Raw genomic sequence first — 21280 nt, 5'->3', positions numbered from 1 at the left:
AGATCAATACATCCTTCTGGAGAGGCTGAATGTGAACAGGAACCATAGAGCAATGATGACAGTTGGACAATATTTTCTAAAGTCCAGGGCAAAGGTCTGACAGAGGATGTATGGTGCTAATTGCTTGGTCTGCAGTGCATTGATCCGGTGGCTTTTAATGCTTATAACGATGGACAAAAAGTGTATATGCTGTCATCTGTCCTTTGTGTCGTGTAAATGGTGACTACATGATGTGATCATGATTCATCAAGCACTGATGGGGTTTATTGTTGGTGATCAAGTGGGATGAAACATGTAAGAATCGATTTATCACTGAGTGCTCTGCTAGAAGACAGTTTTGATCTCGTACCAATATGACCACATTGTTGAACATCTCCTTGTCTAAATGGACTCAAACCCACCAGATTAACTTAAATCACTCTGAATTTGATTTCAATCATTTAAAGATTCAAGTGTTGAAAACATTTTCTGACCTTGAAGTAAATTAAGGGTATGAAAGAGCTGTCTCTTATAGTGCACCTATATATGTGATATGTACAGAGGCACTGCAAGTGAGTTGGGTCACTTAACATGTAATTATGTACACTTATTATATTATGATTTTACTTTGTGTGCATAATAGGTGTGTGTTTCTGTTTGTTTCAGGATGATTGGGGCTCCAGTGACTTGTCCAGTCGAAGAGGCCACAACTCTGACGAGTCTCACAGCATAGAGACTCTGCCACCAGGTAGGAAACTTCCCTACCCGTCACACACTAAAAGAACAAGGGGCCATGATGTCATGACTGCGTGACGACGGTAAAACGACCCAGGTATTTGGGCGAAATTAGGGCCAAGATGTTAGAAAGTTTTAGGAAGGCAGTGGCTCAGCCGTAGAGCGGGTCGTCCCATGTTCACAATATCGGCGGTTCGATTCCCGCTCCCGCCCAAAAAAACACGCGGAGGATGAGCTGACAGTGGGAGGTGTCGGTTCACCTCTCGAGCACTGCCGAAGCGTCCTTGAGCAAGGCGCCGTCCCCCTTCACATGTTGCTCAGATGGGCCGTGATGGAGCTGCCCGACACTGTGTGTGTGTCACAGGCCTCGACACACACACATATAATCATGTGATTTAACTAGCTTAGTGTGCCACTAATTTCCCTTCAGGGATTAATCAAGTATATAAAATTAAAAAACGAAAGTGAGATATTGCAATTGATGGTGTTTATTACATCGACGAGGAAGCGTGAGCTTTTCTTTGTTTGGTTGTTTTCCTCAGGATCTTTGTTGTGTTGAATATCTCATTGTTGAAGGAAGATGCAGGACGAATCCATCTGGAAAACACATGCATGGCAGATACTGAGCGCCGTGGTCATGCACCAGGAACGTATTCCAGAATATGCTCCCACCAAATCCAATTTGACATGTGGCAACACAGTGTCGTAGTTTTGGCATTTTACACCACTGGAACATGAACATCCTCCCTGAACCTAAACTGAAACAACCACACAGAAAGAATAAACATGTATATACAACTTTTGTGGTGTGATTCATGCTTCAAACACTGTAATCTCGCCACAGACCAAACTGGGCATCACTAGTCAGGCTGCAACCGGGTGGAGAGGAGCAGAGATTTCTCATTCAGCTCTAATCTTCAGCTTTCACTCAAAGTAGCTGCCCCTCCTTCCAAAGCCTGTGACCTGTAAAAACTCTGTTCAGTCAGATCCATCAGTAGAGTCAAATATGAATGAGACGTAAAATTCAAGGTGACTTCGTGTGATTAAAAGGATGGCAGTGTATTGCAATATCAACAAAAACATTTGGATGAAGAAGATGCAGGAGCAATATGAAAATGAAAGAAACTAAATGTGATGGGAAAGATGAAGGAGATGAGGACAGGAAAATTAAATGATGAAGATGATGAAGTCAGGAGTTCAGACCTCAATAAGGGAGGGGAAGGGAAGGGCAGCTTCCTCGCTTCCATCCACCATTTTCATCCCTGGCTGAAGTTTGTTGATGAAGACTTCCAAGAGGAAGTAGCTAATCCTCCTGAACCGGAGTTTGTTTTTGTCTGTACATTTGTCTATCGATCTTATTGATGAATCAATGGTCATTTATTCTGTAGAATCTGAAAGACATTAAAAATCTCCAGTGAAGTTACTTGAAATCAGCACAAACGGATAACAGCTCCAGGTTCAGCGCTCAGTTGTAGGTGTAGACAGATACTGCTGCGTATGGATCTCCATCATAGACCACCACGTCCCACTGAGGACTTGACTCGTCTCAGCTTGACTCGGTATTGGACACTTTTCTGTCAAGTGATTTTCCACTGTGGGATGGTGCCCACTCGGTAAAGGAAACAGCCGTATCTGCTGTGTGACTGATTTGGGAGTGTACCGCGTCATCACTACTGGTGCCCTGGTGCAGTTCTCTCCTGAGTTGCAGACGAGTTCTTCTAATGTGTGTGTGTGAACGTTGAGCATCAGCGTTCTCTCAGCTGGTAGATGATGGGTTCCATGTTGTAGGTTCACATCACGGGAGTGGTTCTGAGGACAAGTCCTCCCTGCCACTTTTCATCAGGCGAAAAACAAATGAATTGGCTTAAAGGGCTTTTCAGAAAATGTTGCACCAAACACACACACCCCGTCAGCGGGAGCAGTGGGTGGAAGCAGCTCAGTGAAGCCAGGCAGAGGTGAAAATCCAGCAGACCGTCCACTCGTCACACCCAGAGGCAGCGACTCAGTGGCTGTGGGGGTGTGCTGGAGGAGGACACCTGAGAATGCATTTCAGACTGACGTCAACAAGGAAGGCCTCTGATTTTAACTAGTTCAGCGTTCAGAAAACAAACAAGGTCCGAAGGAGAGATTGCAAAGAAAAGGCTTTTCTCAGTCTGAACTCAAAACTGATTGTGAGAGGATGAAATTAATTTCATTGAATTCATTACTTGCTACAACTAAAGGGAGGTACCAGCAAGGGGATCGCACAAATGTGTCAGAGGCTCCGTTATCCAGTCACAGCAGAATCACTGCCAGCTTATGCTAACAGAACCCCTCCCCCCACACACACACACACACACACACACACACACACACACACACACACACACACACACACACACACACACACGAGTATGTGTCACGCAAACACTCATCCATACTGGGAGATGCAATCTCAAGCTGTCATATTCAAACACAAGTCATCAGCATAGCAGCTGCCCAGGCTAATTGGCTGCATCATTGTTTGTGTGTCAGTCGTCACTGCTGAACGTTAAACCCAGACGGTGGTCCTGATGCCACCGCGGGATCAAGTCACGCAGTGCTTTTACTAATACTTTCATGTCAGCTTGATCCTGAACACATGTAATGCAGGAAGGACGTCTGCAGAGAGTCAGTGCGGTGGTTCGTGGTGAAATGTGATGTCAGCACACAACATAATAAAAATGTGACGAGATGGATCCAACATGCTCTGTATGCGTTTATCACCTTTAAGTGTTAAATTGTTCAAATGCTAACATTGTTTTCTTACTTTGTGCTCTGACCTTTGTGTCCTGTAGCAGCACGACCCCCACGTCGGATAAGGAACAACTCCCCACAAAGCCCTTTAACAGGGGAAAAAATGTATGGGAGAAACCTCAGGAAGACTAGAGGAGGGACCCGTCCTCCAGGAGTCGACAGACGAAGCAATAGATATGACATGTACAGATTAACAACACAGTAATATTAGTAACAATAATACATGTATGACAAAGACACGCTGATCCATCCAGTAGAGTCACCACCAGCCCATGAAGCACACAGAGGTCACCGATCAGAGGATCCACCCCTCTGAGGACAGACCAAACAGTGTCTAAGTCATTGATCTCAAAAAAGATTACCCCCAAAACCCAAAAACCACAGCAGAACCCAGTGAGATGAACCAGACCCCCCAGTGGATGGTGACGCAGCTCCAATGTGTAGCTTTTGATATCACCAGCCAGGGAAGCAGACAGAGGTAGCCGATTGCTGAATGATCCACCACACAAAGGCCTGAGAGAGAGAACAGGGGGGGGGGGACAGGAGAGGGGAGGGGGGCAGGGGGAGAGTGGTGCTAGAGGGACCAGAATGAGTATTAATGGGAGGCAGGGGCCAAAAAAGAAAACTCCGGCTCGTCGGCAGGACTAGGCTAAACCTAAACATTGAGGGACCCCCCCCCCATATTAGTTATATGTTGGAGAGAACAGCTTTAGAGATATCTACAGATTCAGACCTCCTAACATCTACAGGGAGGTTATTCCTTCAGATGGTTCAGAACACAGCAGCAAGAATCTCAACTAAAACCAGATATCTGACCACCTCCCCCCAGAATGAGCTGCCCTACCTCGGCTCCCGATTCACGTCACAACTGACCTTAAAGTAGTTTTAAGGACGTATAACAGCGTTCATGGGCCTGCTCACACCTACATGTCTGATCTGGTCAAACCTCCGATGGGGGCTCTCTGCTCTCAGGATACAGGTCTCTTGTGTGTTCAGAGTTAAAAGGAAGTCAGCTGGCCTGAGGGCCTCCTCCTGTCGGGCCCCTTTCCTGTGGCTTCTTAGAGTAGACCGAGGCAACCCCGATAGCACAACGCAATAGTCTGGAGGACACAAAGGCATGATTCAGAGTCTCTGCATCAGACATCGATAGAGAGGACCTAATGTTGGAGATACTGCGTAAATGAAAAAAGACCATCTTTGTCACGTCATAATAAATGTTTTATTCTGATATGTTTTGGGGGTTTGGTTTTGCTAAAGTAGTCTCGACTCGGATCTCGGTCCAACAAAGAAGAGATTCATATCTGAGACAAATAAAGGACCAGATATTTCCCCTTCTGCATATTATGGGACCCTTTTTTTAACCTTTGCCAATACCATTAAAAAATAATAAGAGCTATATTTAGAAGGGTGCACTATGCTGTGGGTCATGGGGAGGGGTAGACATGGCAAAAAGGGATTTCATCTGAATCTGTGAAAGAAAAAAACACTAGTGGACGTAAAATAGAGCCAGATCTGTCACCATGTCGTCATTTTTCTGTTGAGGAGTCATAAACTACTGATGATGAACACATGATCCCAAAATTAGAAGACAGATTCCAGGATAAAGGAATGAGTTGGATAAATATTATTTCATGAGCCAAGCAGGCCCATCATGGTGACATCAGCATAGTGTATTCTACCCCCCTGTGCGATGACGCGTCAATAATGATTGTGTCTTGATATAGCCTTGAACTACCCTCCAGTTTGTCAGGACTGAGTGACGGCAGAGGAATTCACTGAGTGCTTTCTAACATGAGTAAATGTCATGTCATGATTCCGTGTCGTCCTCCAGCTGCAGCTGAACGCAGAGAGGCTCCCTGCATGTCAGGTCTAACACAGTCTTACATCATTAAGGTTGCTCCCTAAATTAAAATTTCCCAGTTATATTTCTATAATCTTATTCATTCCTGAAACACATTGTCAGCCATTTTTTAAATGTTCAAACTAATCTTTTATTTATTTTTGGATGTTGGGAAGACAACATTTAGAATGTTTTTCTAGTCAAATGATGGACATGCAGTGTCTCTCTGGGGGTTTAGATGATGAGAAGTAATATATTTCCCACCCTGTTAGCTCATTGTAGCACACACCTATGTAACATCAAAGCTGCAGAGATCAACCCTGGTAACAAAGGAGGGTGGGGGGTTTTCCATCCAGTTCACTGTTTGTTTTTCCCAGAATAGCATGCAGGACTTTTAGAGGCTCTATTTTACTTCTAGATTTAGAAATAACCCCTCCGCTCTCCATTTTTCTACCCACAGTTTCAGGTAAAACACAAAAGTGGTGAATGGTACAAACAGAATGGTGAATCCTGGAAACTTCTACAGATGCTTATTGGGTTTGTGCCTGTTTGTGTCCAGGTAAGGTGCGCTGGCAGGATTTTGACCAGGATCTGTATGTTGGAGCCACAGTGGTCCGACCCGGTCAGGATCCATACGCCAGGAACAAGTTCAACCAGGTGGAGAGCGATAAACTCCGTATGGACAGAGCGGTGCCCGACACGAGACATGACCAGTACGTATCCTCTGACTGTCAGGGCCATTGCCACATGGACTGAGGAGATTTTGTCCTTTATGGCTTTTGTATTTTGTATTCATGCTGTTCTTTGTTTTCTGTCGGTGACTAATAGACACAAGGCTAGATATCATCTTTTGAAAACCCCCCTATCGTGATGTATTTGATGAAACCAGGAAGTGGGAGCAGAGCAGACGCTCACTGGTCATTGTCTGCTGTACTCGCAACACAAACACTTCTCTTGATTGTTCTCTTGTTAGATAGAGCAGTCAAAATTAAGACATGGCACGATGTCTGATGCTATTTATTTGGATGTTTTAGTAGACCTGATTCTTCTGATTGCCCAAATTTGCCCTCTCTTTATGCAGGATGTTCTTCATATGCAGAAGACAACCTACTAATTTTAATTTCTGATTTGATCTCACTCCTTAAACCCAAAGACATCAAGTTTAAATGATTTGGCTTCAAGGCTCCTTGATGTTTTCCACTGAGAACGCTTTTAGTCTGCGCCTGTTGTTCAGTGCATGAATGGACTGGTTCCTTTTAATAAAACACAATTAGTATTCATTTAGTGTTCATCCTGGTTAACAGTTCAACATCTTTGTTGAAGTGACTTCCTTGCGTAAGCCGGTGTGTGACCCAGGTCTGAGTGTTTCACCCGTGTGGTCGAGCTGCTGCTCTCCTGGTTCCAGGTGACGGCGTCTGATCCAAACTGTTTAGCTGAGCAGGAACCTCCTAAAACATCATGAACTTTGAGGAAACATATATTTATTTTCATGCTCTGACTAAGAAGAACTCATCCTCACTGTAGTTTGCTTTTATTTCCTGGCCTTTCCTCAAGAGACGTGAGTGTTCTGGAAAAATGTGGATCTTCTTTAGAATTAGTGTTCATTACTTCGTGTTTGAAGAGGGGGGTTTGGGACAGCAGTCCCATTTCGGGTCTTTATTTCAAGTGATTTTTGTTCATGTGATTATATTTTTCAAATAATCCAGGTCCACACTGGGTCTCATGTAAACATCAGGTGAGTTTGTTAAGTGACACGTACGACCAAATAATTCTGCGTTTATTTTTATGTAGACAATCCTTAAATCCTAAAGGCGATTCTTGGAGACATCCATGATGCTAATTAAACAGATGTAGTGTGTAGAATAATATTCCAGTTGAGTGAGTTTTGTGAATCTGTGTGTGTGTGTGGGGGGGGGGGGGTGAGAAGGGAGTGATGCATCTTGCAGAGGGGTTCAGTATGATCAGCTGTAAATCAGTTTGCGTCCCAAAGAAGCGAAGAGTCTTTTATCGACACTGTTTCATTGTGTTTATTGTGTAGACGATGGTTTCCCCGTGTTTCAGAGACTGGTCTGATGGAGGCCCTGCCGACATATCGACATAACTTATACAACATAACAGAACTGTGTGCCAACTACAAGTGCAGAGAGGCGTGTCCTATTGATCGGGTAGTGATGCGTCGTTTCTGCAGCCTGCAGCAATGATGATTGTTTGTGTCTATGAAGGCTTTGGTAATAAAATATTAAAATAAATTGTGCTTCTTTCAGCACATGAACTTTGACAATGGCTGCCTTATTTGCCTGTAGAGGAAATGTATGCATCCATTGTAGATTGATGCAGCTGCGTATTGACCGGGAAAACTGGGTTGTCAGATGAGGCACAGGGGCAAATGGCTCACATGCATCATCCCCTCTGACAGTTCAATGGATGCCTACCGTGCATTGTTACACACAGAATGGAATCGGAGTAGTACATGCTATACATCTGGTAATTGTATAACCCTCCTATTAAGAGAAAACAAGCTTTTTATTTTTGTATGTTTTGATATACATCTTCTGCTCCTGCTTGGGGTATTCTAAATATCATCTAAGGGAAATCTGCCTGTAGGTTTCTGATTTACAGAGGCTGTCGTCCCTCCCCTCACCTCCTCACCTCACATCATGTCGGCACTATCGTTACACATTTCACGTCATATCACAACATATCACAACATATCACAACATATCACAACATATCACAACATATCACAATATATCACATCTCCTGGGCTTTTTACCCCTCCTTCTAAAAAGCTCACTGTTGATTTGGCTCCAGCAGAGTGTTATTGGTATACCTGTGTGTGTGTGTGTGTGTGTGCGTGTGTGTGTGTGTGTGTGTGTGTGTGTGTGTGTGTGTGTGTGTGTGTGTGTGTGTGTGTACTGAATCCTTTTGATTGTGCTCAGCATCTGTTCAGGGAACGGTTCCCTCTCACACAGTTCATCTGTGCATTTCTGTAGGGGTGTTTGTAGGAGGGTAGGGGTGTTTGTAGGAGGGTAGGGGTGTTTGTAGGAGGGTAGGGGTGTTTGTAGGAGGGTAGGGGTGTTTGTAGGAGGGTAGGGGTGTTTGTAGGAGGGTAGGGGTGTTTGTAGGAGGGTAGGGGTGTTTGTTTGTAGGAGGGTAGGGGTGTTTGTTTGTAGGAGGGTAGGGGTGTTTGTTTGTAGGAGGGTAGGGGTGTTTGTTTGTAGGAGGGTAGGGGTGTTTGTGCACACGGTGGGAATGACCTTTGTCAGCCTGCAGGTCTTTTTTCCTAATGGTGTTTTTGTGTGTGTTCAGCTGCAGACATAAACAGTGGAAGTCAGACTTGCCGGCCTCCAGCGTTGTCATCACCTTCCACAATGAAGCTCGCTCTGCTTTGCTGCGGACGGTGGTGAGGTAGGTTAAACGTGTGTCCCCCCCACCTGAAAGCATTTCTACTTGGATCTGCAGGATGATGTTTTTATCTGTCTGTCATTTTTTGAATGTCTTACACTCTTGTCAGTGTTTTGAAGAAAAGTCCTCCTCATTTGGTCAAAGAGATCATCCTGGTTGACGACTACAGTGATAACTGTGAGTACCAGCAGCAAACAACGCAGCGCTGGTCAGTGTCTGAATGTGGCATGTCTGATGTCATGTGTGTGGCGTGTGCGTTGTGTTTCAGCTGAGGATGGAGCCCTGCTGGGGAAAATTGAAAAAGTACGTGTCTTGAGAAATGACCGCAGAGAAGGTAATTAGAACCGGAGAACATTTAATATAATTTTCAGAATTTCTGGTTTGGGTTTTAGCCCGTCTGTTGGAACTAACATGTGACTTCCTTCCTCTCGTCTGCCTCAGGACTGATGCGTTCAAGGGTTCGTGGTGCAGATGCTGCCACGGCACCAGTTCTCACCTTCTTAGACTCTCACTGTGAATGTAACGACCACTGGCTGGAGCCTTTACTGGAGAGAGTGGCTGAGGTAAAACGTCATGCACACAAACATAACAGATGAGCTAATCCAACAGAACAATGCTAATAGAACAGTACATATATTTTTTGTTGTGCTAATAAGAAAGACACAAGATTTGTGCATTTCAAAGGTCACAATCCTTCTTTAAATATTAATTTATCCTCATTCTTTCTAAAAACTGCTTTATTCATATTGCTGCTAATTTGTTGCAGCCAGACCAGTTTTTAGATTGTTTTTTCTGTTAACAATCACGTGGTTCACAGAAGCTCATCACAACAATACAGCAGCAACGTTTGGATTCTGTCGTTATAAAAGTACACTTGGACAGATTTCTTGTATCCTAGTTTGATGAGAAGTCAGTTTTTCCTTTGCCGGTAATAAGAGCACAGATCTTTTCCCAGTGAGACAGTTCTATTACACCTGGTTTGGACCTCTCACAGATTTGTTTCCTCATTTTCAAACCACTGTAAGCATCAAGATGACAATCTGTACGCTGTAACTGAGTGTGACTTGCTTCTTGATTAAATGGAGTTTCTGTGAGCTTGCAGCTTTTTTTTCTTTGACTTTGGTCCTTTTGTTTAACCAGACATGTGGCGCATATTTATTAATGAACCACATTTCCTGTTATTCTAATTCTGAGTTTGTCTGGAGCCAAAAATGACTTCTAATTAAATATTTTGTCTTTAGGACAAGACCAGGGTAGTTTCTCCAATCATTGATGTCATCAACATGGACAACTTCCAGTATGTTGGAGCCTCAGCTGATCTGAAAGGAGGTACAGTACACAAGTACACGAGCACTTTGGCACACAAAAGATGTTCTGCACGGGTCAGCAAGTGCAGCTCAACAACAGGGTGTGTGTTAGGAATATTTTTAGACAATTCCATTATAATCTATTGACAATGCTGTGTTTTAATGGTTGCTTTGGCACCCAGTGCTCTATTTCATAAATATTCTTCACTGAAGGTTGTTAATGCTATTTTTAGACACATCTCCAGTGCCTCAACAATTCGTTTGCCTCCCATGCTCGTTCTAAAGGCTACAATCAGTTTATGAACCATCGTCAGTTATGTTGTCAAAGCTCCAAGTTTGTAGAAGTTCACATTTTAAATGACATTTTTGAGTGATGAGAGGTATCGTCTCACAAAGAAATGCTGAACTGCGATGGAAGAAATATCTGAAACCACTTGTCGAGATACACAGAAAAAAAAAGTTGTGTATTTACTTCCTAAATTGGTGTTATTTCAGTCACTATGAATGAACGGATCATGTACACCTGGCTTTGCAGCTTGCCTCCCTTCTTTCAGCTCATCATGTGGTTTCATTGACCCAGTTTTTGTGTTTTGTTTTTGTGTTTTTGGGGGTTGGGTTTGCCCGCTCCTCTCCTACCAGTTTGTATCGCAGCAGGCAGCTGTTTCAGCTAAAAAGCTTTTCAAACCGACTGTTCTCTACCTGCTCAGCACTGCCTAGCAGACAGACCCAGTTAGCAGCTGGAAATGAAGCCACGTCTGTTTAGTGTATATCTCATAAGTTTGTTCTTGTTTCCGGTGAGCTGTTTACCATCCTGTCCTATGCTTTGTAGTGTTTTAAATAGTGTAAATTGTAACTACGTACATGATCAGGTTTAAGATTTGGAACTTGATGAGTCACCAGCTCATAGAGACATGTGAAGCAACTGCAAAACCAGTATAATCTAACCAACATAATGTCATCAAACTTGTGTGTGTGTTCTTCTATTACCAGGTTTTGATTGGAATTTGGTCTTTAAATGGGATTACATGACTCCGGATCAGAGACGAGCCAGACAAGGCAACCCGATCGCCCCCATAAAGTAAGACAGACACTCCAGAAGCCCGAAAAATAGTCGAAACAGGATGTGATAGATGTTTCAAGCTGCATGTTGTAATCTGGAGAGTGTCATCTGAAAATGATAATGCAGCAGAAGTACATCTGTCAGCACTTAAAGTATTAAACAGCAAGAGAGGCCAGCCCTTGGTTGAATATGTTCTCCTCTCTTTCATTTATTTTTCCCTTCTTTGCTTCAGGACAGCGTATGTGTTATTCCATAAATGCCTTGTTGGTTTAGTGTTCTACTGTGGCCGTAGAAATGTTTCGATTACCTCCACATCCTACCCCACAGGCCTGACATTTCTTAACCCCCACCTGTGCGTGAGAGCAGTAAGTATGTTCACAGTGGAAGTGTGTTTCTCCACAGGGCCTGTTGTCATTTCTAGATAGATAGATAGATAGATACTTTATTAATCCCGGAGGAAATTGTATTATGTATGTAACTGGATAATTATGTCCTCAAGACTAACCCCTGACAGATCCACTCCAGTGATACACACCCAGTGATACACACCCAGTGATACACACCCAGTGATACACACCCAGTGATACACACCCAGTGATACAGTGATACACATCCAGTGATACACACCCAGTGATACACATCCAGTGATACAGTGATACACATCCAGTGATACAGTGATACACATCCAGTGATACACACCCAGTGATACAGTGATACACACCCAGTGATACACACCCAGTGATACACACCCAGTGATACACACTCAGTGATACACATACAGTGATACACACCCAGTGATACACACCCAGTGATACACATACAGTGATACACATACAGTGATACACATCCAGTGATACACACCCAGTGATACACACCCAGTGATACACACCCAGTGATACACACCCAGTGATACACATCCAGTGATACACACCCAGTGATACAGTGATACACACCCAGTGATACACACCCAGTGATACACACCCAGTGATACACGCCCAGTGATAGTGATACACATACAGTGATACACATACAGTGATACACATACAGTGATACACACCCAGTGATACACACCCAGTGATACACACCCAGTGATACACACCCAGTGATACACATCCAGTGATACACATCCAGTGATACACATCCAGTGATACAGTGATACACATCCAGTGATACAGTGATACAGTGATACACACCCAGTGATATACATCCAGTGATACACACCCAGTGATACACATCCAGTGATACACATCCAGTGATACAGTGATACACATCCAGTGATACAGTGATACACATCCAGTGATACAGTGATACACACCCAGTGATACACACCCAGTGATACACACCCAGTGATACACACACCCAGTGATACACACACACAGTGACACACACACACAGTGATACACACACAGCGATACACATACACAACTGACACATGTTAGTTCGGCTGTTTCTGCCAACTACTAACCAGTCCTGCACTGTCTTTGTCCCTCCACCCACGCAGGACTCCGATGATAGCAGGAGGTCTATTTGTCATGGATAAGGAATACTTTGAGCTGCTGGGAAAGTACGACATGATGATGGATGTATGGGGAGGAGAAAACCTGGGTGAGTGTCACTTCGATGCAAATACAGATTGACTAGAGTCACAGTAGAGCATGAAGTCAGTCGAAGGACTGCTAATGGATGATGGTGGTTAGGAGATGGCGTGTGGATTGGAATGAGTCAACGACATGGAATAAAGAGGAAAGCGTTTCAGGAAAACAAAAAGTGTATTCACCACAGTTATGGTCATTAGACTTCCACACGGTAACATGTGGCGCTTCTGGAAGAGACAGGAAATACTTTGTGTGAAATACAAGTGTATTCCTGTTGTGACAGTTGGATAAAATACCAGAGATCTCCTGTCTGAGCTCACATCACACTGCAGGCAGTTAGCTTAGCTTAGCTCAGCCCAGAGAGCCAGCAGCACCTCTGATGCTCTCTAATTAACATCTGTGTTATTTACTTCACATAAATGAACAGATAAAAAGTGAAGCGGAAAGCAATAGAGGTTATTTACTCGCAGTTCAGACAAATTACGTCTGTGTCTCCCAGTGGTCTTTGAATGCATTTGGGGGATTGTTGAGAATGAACACAATGATTCATGTCTGAAAAAAACAGTGAAGCACAACTGAGTTGACACGTCCGACAGGGTTTTTCTTCCCTGCTCATCTAAACACTGAAGCAAGAACAAACAATGTGGTAGAGAACATATGACATCAGAAAAACATGAATGTCAATACATCGGAAAGAATCATGAGGTGCAGATTTTGTCAGTTAAATTCAGTGAAAGACACAATGCACTTTGTACAGTTAATGAAGTAAATCACAGAAACAGTTTGTTTAATGATGTGTGTGTGTGTGTGTGTGTGTGTGTGTGTGTGTGTGTGTGTGTGTGTGTGTGTGTGTGTGTCTCAGAGATCTCTTTTCGTGTATGGCAGTGTGGCGGAAGTCTGGAGATCATCCCCTGCAGCAGAGTTGGTCATGTTTTCAGAAAGCAACATCCATACACGTTCCCTGGGGGCAGCGGGACTGTGTTTGCAAGGTAACACACATGCACACACACACACACACACATGCACAAACTAGTCGTACTATGGTCAGCCGCTCTACAGAGTTAACAGAGCATCGGATTGTTTGAAATGGGACCAAACATCATTCATGATGGGACTGGACATAACGGCTTCATTATGATCCACAGATACACATTATGTCCATCAGCATGTTTATGTGAATCCATTCATTTATTCCTCAAATTCTATATATATATTATATATTATATTAACATTAAAGATTAAATCCACTTTATTGTCCACACGTGAGGAAATGATCTTTACACTCTTTACACTTTCTTTGTATGTGGTTACATGTTTTGGTTAGTCATACACACATAGTTTTTTGAATACAGGCCCCAGGACACAAGTGGGAAAATAGATTGTACTGTATCAAGATTTCAAAATAAACCGTTTAGAGCCATGACACGTTATATTCTCACTAAAAATTATTACATGGATGTTCATGTAATATTCAGATCTTTGAAACTATCTCCAGCTACAGGTTCAAACCCCTAGAAACAGGCCCTGCCACCTAAGAGAGAATGTGTGTCTCTCATAAGAGTTATCACAACCAACACATGGAGCCCCGTTGAAGTTTTTTTATCATTGCTTTGTTTGTGAAGCGTTTGCAGGTGTCGAGTGGTGCTTCTTTTTTGATAACTGCAGTGTGTCACCTGCAGTTAAAAATACCCAAAAGTCTCTTGATGCCTTTGCTCAATAGAGCAGCTGAGAATGTGGAGGTAAATCTGGAAGCAAATGAGGAAAACGATCCCACATCTTGACACTTAAAAACTGTGAAAGAACCTTGATTTGGATGAAACTGAGAAAGGTTCCAGGGAAACCACAGCGTTAGACCAAACTGTGTCTGAGCTCAGCTCTGAGTGGGATTCAGCTGAGGATTCTCCTGGTGTTCACTGCCATGTCTGTTACACAAAAGTCAACACCCAAAAGAATCTGCAGTGTTTTTCAATAGATAAAGATATCACTCATTAATGGACCGGGCCGATGTATTCTCAGCCTCAGACTTTAAAACGCTCCATCAATGCTTTATATCTGCTTCAGTTCCACATCTCTACCTTCAGTCTGAATGAAGCTCTAGACACTCTTCTTGTTTCTGCAGCTGATGAAACCTGAGGCCACCAGACTGAACCTCTGACCCACAATAGGAATTGTTCTGGTAATTTCGCTATAATGTTCACAGGACCAACAATTGGGCCAACTTGTGCAATCAAAGAGCAAAAGCTCCTCTAGACTTCTGTGTGATGCATTGTGTCTGCTGAGGCGCTGATGGGTCGATATAAAACAGGGATATTCTAAAAATTGATATTTTGAAATGTATTGGAAATAGCTGGAGTCCTAGTCCTCTGTTAAAGGCCTGTGGTAATAGCGACTTGTTTCTGGGGTGTTTGTTCTCTACCGCTTAATACAGGACATATTTTAAAGACAAATTAAAGGCTGAGTGGGATAAACGAACGTCTGCCCAGCGTTTCCTTCCTGTCACAGAGGTGACAGACTTTGAAAAGCTGATGTAGGAGATGTGAGGTGTCTTTCCCTCTAGCTGACACGTGGTCTGACAGGTCCAGGTTTTACAGGACAAAATGGAAATGCCTCAAATTCCACTGGACTTCAGTTGTGTGCTTGACAACACATGTGACAAAAGAATACAGTAATTGGAAAAATGCTCACATTTGTCTCTTTGACCACAAAGATCCCTTATTTGGCCATAGAGATGTAGGAGAAACGTATGGAAGAGAACAGGAGAGTGTTCTGTCATTTTGGTGTAATGTCTCTCTATACATAATAAGTTCAGCCGGTTGGATTTCACACTTCCTCTGCTTCCTCTCCTCAGGAACACAAGGAGAGCAGCAGAGGTGTGGATGGATGAGTACAAAAACTTCTATTACGCAGCCGTCCCTTCAGCGAGAAATGTACCGTATGGAAAGTAAGTACCGTCAGCTCTTCAGAGAGCAGCCAGATCATAAAAATAAAAACGCCAGGCACATATTGATTAGACTGCAATTGATAGGCATCTCAGCCTGAAGGAAGTTTGGTTATGGATGTGATTGTTGGTATATTGTCCATTACCATTGTTGGTATATTGTACATTACCATTGTTGGTATATTGTCCATTACCATTGTTGGTATATTGTACATTACCATTGTTGGTATATTGTACATTACCGTTGTTGGTATATTGTCCATTACCATTGTTGGTATATTGTACATTACCACTGTTGGTATATTGTACATTACCATTGTTGGTATATCGTGCCTTCCTTACATTGTTGTGTGAATTGCTATTGCAATGTGATAATTATGTTGCCCATGGTGACGCCATCATGATGCTATTATTGTGTGGTTGTCCTTGAAGGAAGCAGCAGTGAAGCTCAGTGTGTTGATCTCTGGATCAGGAGCTGGGGTGGGATTAAATACATTTTCTTCTTCCCACTCCCTTTCAGGCAGAATTGTGTAGTTGAGTTATGATCTTTGCTTATTTATTTGCTTATTTAATCATTTTGTTTTTTGTTTTTTCCTTGTCTTGCCTGAAATAAATGAATAAATGAAATGAATTGAATGAATACTATGGTTCAAAGGAGGACATAAAGTCTGCCCAATTTGCTCTGCTAAAACGACTACAGAATTATTTGACACGCTGGAAGGATGAGTGTGAAGATGGAGACCTGTGTCAGCATAGAGAACAGGATGTACACAAATAGGACTTTGAGATTGGAGCGATTACCAAATAAAAAATGACCAAATTACATCCTTGTTATGGAGGTGGAAGGGATTTGGGAATGGCAATCAATGCTGATCAGGTTGATTGACATCCTGGCATTTTTTGTAGACATTTGTAGCTCCCAAAGGAAGTGTTCATCATGTGACCTTCATCTTCCTTCTATACCAAGTTGAGATGTTGTTTTTCCCCACGGATGCTGCGTCTCACCTGCTCTGTGCCTCGTCTGTCTTTTCAGAGCAGGAGAACTATAAGGCGCTTAAAATGAGGAAATGCTTTGGAAGCCATAGTTGATCAAACCTGTAAATCTCTTGGTGTGTCCTCCTGTCTGTCTCAGCATCCAGAGCCGTTTGGAGATGAAGAAGAGATTAGGCTGCCAGCCATTCAAGTGGTACCTGGACAACGTCTACCCTGAGCTGCGGTAAGAAAACGAGAGCGTTCAATGAAATCTGACACGAAGCTCAGGATGATTTGATATTGTTATATAACGTGTCAGAAAACTCAACTGCTAAGACGACCTTGCAAGGACTTAAAAAAACAGTCGGTGTACCCCCACTGTGTGCCCAGGGTCCCGGATCATCAGGACATAGCCTTTGGAGCCTTGCAGCAGGGAGGAAACTGTCTGGACACCTTGGGCCATTTTGCTGATGGCGTGGTGGGCGTTTACGAGTGCCACAACGCCGGGGGAAACCAGGTAGAGTCACTGCGCCGACGAACACAGGTCAGCTTGTCCAGTCTTTACTCAAACAGCACCTGGGTGGCACTGGTTGGTGAGAGCACAAAGGTGATGTGGAAGGATTCAGGTTTTAAAGGTCACATGTAGTCATCGTCATCAAACACACTCATTGACTTAGAGATGTAAATTACACCGAGGTTCTTCAGCCATCATGAGTTCTCATGAGGGTATAACATTGATTCTGTCATCTGCACATAGCATTGTGTCATAAAGATAAAGATGACATCATGACTCAGTGCTGAGGTTACATAGAAGACACGTATGTGTTTTTACATGCGCATGTTATTTTGAAGGAGTGGGCCCTGACCAAAGACAAGTCTGTGAAGCACATGGATTTGTGTCTGACGGTGGTGGAGCGAACGGCCGGCTCCCTCATCAAACTGCAGGGCTGTCGAGAGAACGACAGCAGACAGGTACGCTTTGCTCTTATTGCTTAAGGTGCGTTTGCTTTGTTCAGTCAGCATGCCGTGGATCATTTTGTGTGCTGCATATTATGTTTTCTATTTCATTGTGTGTTTCCAGAAATGGGAGCAGATTGAGTCCAATTCGAAGCTTCGTCACGTGGGCAGCAACCTCTGTCTGGACAGCCGCAGTGCACGGATGGGCGGCCTCACTGTGGAGGTCTGCAGCCCGAACCTCAATCAGCAGTGGAAATTCACCCTCAATCTACAGTCATAGGGGCAACTACCGACAGCGGTGGTTATTGGATCTAGACCCAACCGACTCGAGGACCGGATAAAGAGATGGAAATAGACTCGAGGACAAAGACAAGACTTCAAAGATTGTTGGATCCCTCTCGTTCCTCCTCAGAGATGTAGTCAGTCCCGTCTATACACCTCTCCCCCATCTCACCTCTCCTCAAATAAAGTAAAAATCAACAGGAGCCACGGCCTTTGGGGGAGGGGCTTGTAGACCGTGATGGCGTTCAAAGGAACCTGGCTGTATTTGGTTGGACTTGTCATAACTGATGATGTTGATGAGGATAAAAGCAATGAAGAGGCTTTCCATCCAAAATACATACCTCAGTGTTTCTCATTGATGGTTCCAGATGCAAATGATCAGTGAATTTTTCTTTTCTGTCTTACTTGCCGGTGAAAATGGATTTCTGATGTTTTAGTTAATAATTATTTTATTTTTGTTAATGTATTTTTTATTTCTTGCTGGTAATTCTCTGGAGGTTCCTGGGAGTTTTCTTTTTGTTTGTTTGCTTGTTTGTTTGTGCCGGAGAGAATTGGATTTTGGTGCTCCCCTCTGATGCTCTTTGTTTAACCACACAGACTTTGTGGTTTCTGGTGAAGCTTCGATGTAGAGTGATGTGAAGGGAGGAAATGGACTTGATGCTTTGAGCTTTTCCTCTCATGTGACTCTCATTAGTTTACAGGATCACACAGAGAAAGGAGGGTGGATAGAAGACAGCAGTTTGTGCTTGTTTTCTATAGGTTCACCTGCAGGTTGGGTCTTGCAGGAAGGAAAGAAGGTTCAAAGACGAGTTTTTTGTCTAAGTTGGATGGGGCCTTAGACTGGTTTGGTCGCAAGTGCAGTTCCTGAAACCAGGAAGTGTCTTGAAGCCCACCCTCAGGATTTACTGTTCGTCTTCAGGCTGTTGCACTGGTTGCTACAGCAATCTACAGCATCATCACTTCTAAACCATCATGTCTTTAAAGAAACGATACCAAGAAAACATCTCCATCCACCGTTTTGTTTACTTTTGTGTTAAAAAAAAGAAGAAAAAAAAAAGGAACCAAATTTTAAACAGATGTTTTTGTTTCAGGAATACCAGAGGAGTGATTAAGAAAGTTTTTCTTCACACGCTCTCTAACTGCTCCGTATGGTACAGTTTCTACATCTTCTTTTCCTGTATGGATCATTTACTCCACCTGCGTCTCACTGTAGGGACATTTCTTTCTTATCATCATACCCAGCTTGGATTTTGAGTTGCAGTTTTGTCTCTAGAGCAAACAAGTGTTGACACAAAGCAAAAGGATCACATTTCAAAGATCACGTTACACAGACATGAAATATTTATCTCTGTACTTTCAGATGATCCATTCCTGCCCCGGCACAGCATTAGAAGACACCAGTGATCACACGCTAACGTCACTGAACGTCCGTGTTGTTGTTGCTTTCTCATTCCTGCAGCAGAACTGATGTCATGCAAAAGAAACCGTGTGAAACGTGCAAGAAAATGTGTTCTTCATTGATCATTACCAAGTTTATTTTCTGAAATACGCTGGACTGCTCAGTTTATGGTTATGAAAATACAAATGGGAATAACTTTATTAGTATAACAGCAATTCAACGTCACCAAATAACATTATGTCAGTTTTGTTATTGCCCCAGAATGTTCCTGAATCCACAGTCGGCTGTGCTGATTGGGAACGATGGTTCTGTTCAGTACGTTTTTATTAGACTTGGAGTGAGTCATCACTTGGCAGGCTCAAAGCTACTACATAAATATAAAGCATTGAACAGTACATTCTGTACAATAGAAACGGACTATAAAATGTTCTGATTGTAGTTCATTCTAGACAGGATAATGACATTATAAATAATATCAAAAACCCTCTTTGTACTTCTTTTACACTTGCTTTCTTATAAATGTTTTTTTTTTAAATTTTCGCCAAAATGCGGATACTGACAAAGACAGCTGGTGAAGTGTGCCATGATGTCTGACATTTTTCCATCCTCTTCTGTTGCTTTGTTTTCTGCTGTTGTGTAACTTGCACCTAGTGTTTTCCTTAATATATACATTAATTCAACTGTAAAGCAAAGTGGGGAGGAAACAGCAGCCTATCCTGTGACTTGATTGGTGCGTGAGTGAGGATTTTAGTTCGTTTTGACTTAAATCACAAGGTGGATTTACTGATAAATCGTAAGGTGGACTTTAATGCCATTTGATATAAAAACTTTAAAATAAATTGGAGTCTTAATTTCATGTTTCTAGAATGTTGTAAGTCAGTAATTGTAGATGAAAATTCCAGTTCTCAGTTGTTGATCCAAACAGAATGTGCAATCCGATCAGAGGTGTGGAGTACAGTGCAGTACAGGACACAGGACTATAACATGACATCTTTCCACACTAACTAAAGGGATATTTCAGATCATTTGGTTGCGGGAATGTTTTTTGTAAATTATTTCTTTGCTTCTCTCACAAGCTCAAGACCTTCCCAAGTGCTTATCCTCAATGTTTCAAAGTTGCTAATTGTTACTGGTTGGTCCAAACCTTTGAGTAAATTCACTCTAGTGATTAGAAAGATCTGTATAAAGAGATGGCATTTCATTCATTTCTGTCAAAAATGGCATAATTGGCATAATTCTGACATGCTGTTCGCCGTGGAGCATTTCTCAAATATTAACATCTGTTAACATTTAATGTTGACATCTTTAATGTGGGTTTGGTGAATATTTAAACGGGACCCTAAAGATTCCCATGTCAGTGAGGGTACGAATTATAATATTTTTACAGGTGTGTAGCGCCCTCTACTGTCAGACTTTCTGCAAGTAAATTGATAATCATTGACAGAAAAAGGAACTCCAGTTATTAAACTTCTTACACTAGAGAGTTAGATTCTCTTCATTTAAAAAAAAAAAAATCATAATCACTTTTTTAAATCCGGTCTTTCTGGCGTTGAACCTTTGGTTCAGCGCCATCAAATCAGCCGGGCAGTGAAAACTGAACATGCAGGTGAACAAGCTGCACACACCTGAGTGACCGTGATAGTTCTGTCTGCTGCAAGAGTTCATACATGTTGTTGGAAGACTTCTTCTTTTTAAAACTAGTCTTATTCTTGTGCAAATGAACTTATTTCTATTTTATTTTGTATTATTTTTTATTTTGTTCACAAAAGAAATGACTGTATTAATTAAGTAGTCCAGGATGATTAAATGTTTACATCTTTAGCACAATGTGCCAAAGTTTCCTTCCTGTTTTTTTTTCTCTATTTGAGGAAGAATGAGAACCAGTCTGTCAGCGTTGGATGCACAGTGTCACCACAGTGTGTTGTATTGAATTCAACTTGTAGGACATCAGAGGGGGGATGGCCTCACCTGCGGACTCCGTGTCAGTGTTGTAATGGACACACTTCTTGTTATCCTTAAATCTGTCTGGTAAAACT

At 42.6% G+C, this 21280-nt stretch overlaps 1 protein-coding gene across 1 annotated transcript in view; it reads left to right on the top strand.

Annotated features, from left to right (window-relative positions):
• The window catches only part of galnt2 (UDP-N-acetyl-alpha-D-galactosamine:polypeptide N-acetylgalactosaminyltransferase 2), a 53947-nt gene extending 32876 nt beyond the window's left edge, over window positions 1–21071 (top strand). Inside the window, exons 2-16 of the mRNA XM_068320830.1 lie at window positions 646–727; window positions 5889–6042; window positions 8639–8737; window positions 8844–8911; window positions 9003–9068; window positions 9176–9297; window positions 9976–10063; window positions 11032–11119; window positions 12603–12706; window positions 13559–13685; window positions 15545–15637; window positions 16767–16850; window positions 16997–17123; window positions 17459–17578; window positions 17688–21071. Coding sequence (XP_068176931.1) covers window positions 646–727; window positions 5889–6042; window positions 8639–8737; window positions 8844–8911; window positions 9003–9068; window positions 9176–9297; window positions 9976–10063; window positions 11032–11119; window positions 12603–12706; window positions 13559–13685; window positions 15545–15637; window positions 16767–16850; window positions 16997–17123; window positions 17459–17578; window positions 17688–17843 — 1578 coding nt within the window. The 3' untranslated portion in view covers window positions 17844–21071. The remainder of the gene's footprint in view (window positions 1–645; window positions 728–5888; window positions 6043–8638; window positions 8738–8843; window positions 8912–9002; window positions 9069–9175; window positions 9298–9975; window positions 10064–11031; window positions 11120–12602; window positions 12707–13558; window positions 13686–15544; window positions 15638–16766; window positions 16851–16996; window positions 17124–17458; window positions 17579–17687) is intronic.
• The last annotated feature ends 209 nt before the right edge of the window (window positions 21072–21280 follow it).

Source organism: Antennarius striatus, chromosome 1 (assembly GCF_040054535.1).
Source record: "Antennarius striatus isolate MH-2024 chromosome 1, ASM4005453v1, whole genome shotgun sequence".
Lineage (NCBI taxonomy): Eukaryota > Metazoa > Chordata > Actinopteri > Lophiiformes > Antennariidae > Antennarius > Antennarius striatus.
Note: the sequence above shows the minus strand (reverse complement) of the source record. Positions and strands in the feature narration are given on the sequence as shown.